Below are 3972 nucleotides of genomic sequence, written 5' to 3'. Positions count from 1 at the left end.
TCTAGGTCAGGATAAAACGGTTCCAGCTCAGATTAAAGGTTCTAGGTGTGTAGGAAGGCTTTCAGTCGGTATAAAGAGTGTAGGTTTTGTAGCTCAGAGGTTAGCGTTAGCAGCTGGTACAGTTTTTGTTAAGAGATACGTGTACCTGGACCACAGTAGGAGCCCGTATCTCTTCATCCAACATCTCAAACTGTTTATGTTTGTACCATTTGTTCTTGTGTGTTTTTTACCTGCACTTTGTACGGGTCTCCAGAGATGCGGAGAGGTTTGTCGGCTCCTGTCGGCATCGGACCGTCCTGGATCATCATCATCTTCACGCCCGCTCGCTCCTGATGCACAACGACAACAACAACAACAACAACAACAGCATGCAGTCAGAGACGTTTAAAACACTCCACAAACACCAAGTGTTTGTGGAGTGACACAACAGCCAATCATTTTTTTTTACCTGTAGCTGTTTGATGGTGTCTCCTCCTCTTCCAATCACCAGCCCCACCTTACTGGCTGGGATCAGCATCTCCTGCACGGAGGCTCCGCCTTCACCTTCGCCGTGGAAACCCGGACCGTTTCTGCAGCGATCCACAATCTGGATCAGCAGACGCTTGGCCTGCCTGGAGACAGACAGACAGACAGAGGAGGTGAGCAGCAGGTGGAGGTGAGCAGGTGATGTTATTAGAGGAGGTGAAGGTGGATGTTTAGAAACTCACTCGATGCTCTCTGGAGTTCCAGTCAGGGAACATGGCCGCTCCATCAGACCTCCGCTGTCTGAGCGCGCGCACACACACACACACACACGCACACACGCACACACGCACACACACACACACACACACACACACACACACACACATCAACACGTTCCCATGCTGCCTGTTGTCTCTCTCAAACACAAACAGCTGGTCGGTTAAATGATATTTAAACTTGAACTACTCCTAAAGGCCTTCACACACGGAGGCTTTTTTCTTGAGATTCATTTGTTAAATTGTTGATCTTGTTTGTTGGACATATTAAAAACATACATGACAGTGTGCAACAACAGGGGGGCTTCTAGATCAGCTCTTACCTTTCACAATAAAAGCCCCAGACATAAACACTGTACGTGTTTACTCGGGCGGGAATTTAACTAAAAAGGTATTTTGATGCAACATATTCACATATTTTCGTGTTGTGCATTCGTCACTCCTCCGGTTTGTAAAGGCCGTAAGAGTTTTTAAACAAGTGACCAATCAGAGAGAAGCAGAAACAATACTTTAGATGAACCGGCTGTTTGTGAAGATTCGAGGAGCAGAAGTGTCATCAATGCTTAATCTGAATAATTAACCTCTACAAAGAGAACTTTGGAGAAGTACGTTGATAAATCAGACTCACCAGCAGCAATCTGGATCTTGCAGCCAGACTCCAACTGGATCCTGGTGATCTGCTCACCTCCTCTTCCAATGACTGGAGGACGAGAGCAAAGAAACGTTATGTCGACGGATCAACATCTCATTATCAGGTCAGGATAAAGGTTCTGGGTCAGGATAAAGGTTCTAGCTAAACTGGAAGTGTTTAGGGTCAGATGAAAAGTTCTAGCTCAAGTAAAAGATATAGGTATGCTTAAAAGGTCTATGGTTGGTTTAAAGGTTTTAGGTCAGGATAAAAAGGTTCTGGTTCAGGTTAAAGCCTAGGTCATGTATACGATCAGCTGAAAGATTCTAGTTTAGAGGAACAGGTTCTAGGTTTGTAGGAAGGCTTTTAGTCGGTATAAAGATAGTAGGTTTTGTAGCTCAGAGGAAAATGTTCTAGTTCAGGTACAAAGTGATTCTAGATAAGATGAAAAGTCAAGTAGAAGGTTCTAGCTCAGTTAAAGTAGTCAAGGTCATGTGAAAAAGTTGTAAGAGGAAGATTTGATCTCTTCTGAAAAAGTTCTCATTTTAAGGTTCTGGCTGAATTGGAAGTGGTGTGAAAGCTTCTACCTCAAGTAAAAAAGGTTCCAAGTAAAGTAGAGGGTTCTATGTATGCTTCAACTTTGAGAGTCAGATGGAAGGTTCCAGGTACGGTGAAAACAATTCAGATTTAGGTGAAAAGGGTTCTGGTTTAGCTTTGGGCCCTAGCCCTATTTATAGGCCTCTGCTCGAAAATTGCATACCCATACTAAAGAGTGTGCAGATCTCCAACTACAAGGTCTATTTGAATCATTGTGATGGTATAATACAGGTAAAACTTGTGAGACACTGGCTCAGATGTGTACATATTGTGTATATGTTACTGGTTAATAGTGAATGAAGATGGTACACAGCTCAAATTGAAAAGTTTCAGGTTCGCCTGAAAAAAAAAAGCACCTTTATTGAAAATATTTATTTGATATAATGCAGATCGAAGCCTAAAAATATGCCACAGTCATAGCACAACATGTTTACAGTCTCCACAATAAATTTTACTTCGATTGAGTGAAGCAGGCCAGCATAAATGAGGTCTGAGTCAAGCCAAATTCTCATTTTTGGAACCAGCTGTTGCGCTGCTCTATTCTAATTTTATATACTATATAACTATATATTAACTCTTCTTATCACTAAGAGTGTTCAATAATCCTAATAAAGCAGTTTGGCATCATTTTGAGCTCTCATATGTCTCCATGGAATTTTCTGCTCTCTGTCTGTGTCTCTTTAAGTCTTTGTAAGGCCTGTGATTGGCGGATTTCATCATGTGACACCTTGTTCAGTGCGTAAGAGACTCACGAAAGCAGTAGTGGGGTTATTTAGTAGATTGACAGAGTTTTTAGCCACTCAAAATCTCGATCTGCTTGGCACAACCCCCACGAGTAAAACCATTGGTCCAGGAAGGGAATGCTGACCATTTCCACATAGAAGCTCCCAGGCCCTGCATTTCACTTCACACACACACGGAGGGGGAGACGGACTACAGCGCTGGCGCAGATTTCAATGGATTACCTGCGTTTTTCGGCATGAAAATCACCAAAAGGTACGCTGCGTTTCAATTTATTTGATGTGGAGTGGTAGAGTGTTTCGTTGGCTTTGTTTATGTAACTTTTGAGTGAGATTTGGCGAGCGTGAATCGACGCGGGGTGGAATCCTAATCCTTCCGCATGTATCAATCCGCCATGATCGCTGCCAGCTTTGTGATGGGAGATGCAAACGGAGAACATAGTTGGCCGATTTTGGGCGAAAAATACATGATATTGTTGTAAATCTTCTAGATATGATATTAGTTTGTGTACAATTATGTTTGCAGTGTTTAAAATGGCTGTTATGATGATGTTGCCCAGACTTTTTTCGTTAATTGGGTATATAATGTGTCTGGAGAATTAATTATATTTGTTTATGAAAAGTGCATTCTACGACACGCTGTACGCTAAACTTTTCTAAAAAGTCCCCCGTTGGGGGCTTTCGGGTAAAGAAGGTTAAAGGATGTAGGTCAAGAGAAAAGGTTCTAGGTCAGAATATAAGAGGTTCTAGTTAAGGTTTCAGGTCAGCTGAGAAGATATAAATGTTCCACTTGAAGTAAACATTTTCTAGATCAGTTGAGGAAAAATGTTCTAGCTTAGGTGCAAGGTTCTAAGGTGAGTTAAACAGAGCTGAGGTTCTAGGTTCTATTGTAGATATTAAGTGAAAAGATTTTAGCTCTGGTTAAAGTTTCTAGGCTAGCTTTAGCTCAGGCTGGAGGTTCTTCCTCAGGTAATCAGTCCAAGGTGAGGTTACAGGTGAAGAGTGTTAGAACGGGTAGAACGTTCTATGTCAGGTTCTGGATTAAACAAAAAAAGGGATTAAAATGCTAAAGAATGAAGATGAACTGTTGGTCCAGACTTCAGATCAGCTGGACTGTTTGGACGACCAGCAGGAAGCAGTGAGAGGTCGGAGGTCATACTCACTGAAGCCAACCATCCTGTCGGGGACCTTGTAATCCTCTGTGATTACCCTGCTGCAATACACACACACACACACACACACACACACACACACACACACACACACA

At 42.5% G+C, this 3972-nt stretch overlaps 1 protein-coding gene across 1 annotated transcript; it reads right to left on the bottom strand.

The window, feature by feature from the left end:
- Positions 1–26: 26 nt before the first annotated feature.
- Positions 27–3966, bottom strand: LOC116379598 (far upstream element-binding protein 3-like). The gene is made up of 5 exons (XM_031841556.1): positions 3869–3966; positions 1369–1440; positions 708–765; positions 449–611; positions 27–329 (listed from the first exon to the last, which is right to left on the bottom strand). The coding sequence occupies exons 1-5, from the start codon at positions 3879–3881 to the stop codon at positions 195–197; spliced, it is 441 nt and encodes a 146-aa protein (XP_031697416.1). The 5' UTR covers positions 3882–3966; the 3' UTR covers positions 27–194.
- Between the last annotated feature and the right edge of the window lie 6 nt (positions 3967–3972).

The sequence above is a fragment of the Anarrhichthys ocellatus genome, unplaced genomic scaffold, assembly GCF_004355925.1.
Source record: "Anarrhichthys ocellatus isolate YVR2014 unplaced genomic scaffold, GSC_Weel_1.0 scaffold4688, whole genome shotgun sequence".
Lineage (NCBI taxonomy): Eukaryota > Metazoa > Chordata > Actinopteri > Perciformes > Anarhichadidae > Anarrhichthys > Anarrhichthys ocellatus.
The sequence above is the reverse complement of the archived record's forward strand: the minus strand, read 5'-3'. Positions and strand labels throughout refer to the sequence as shown.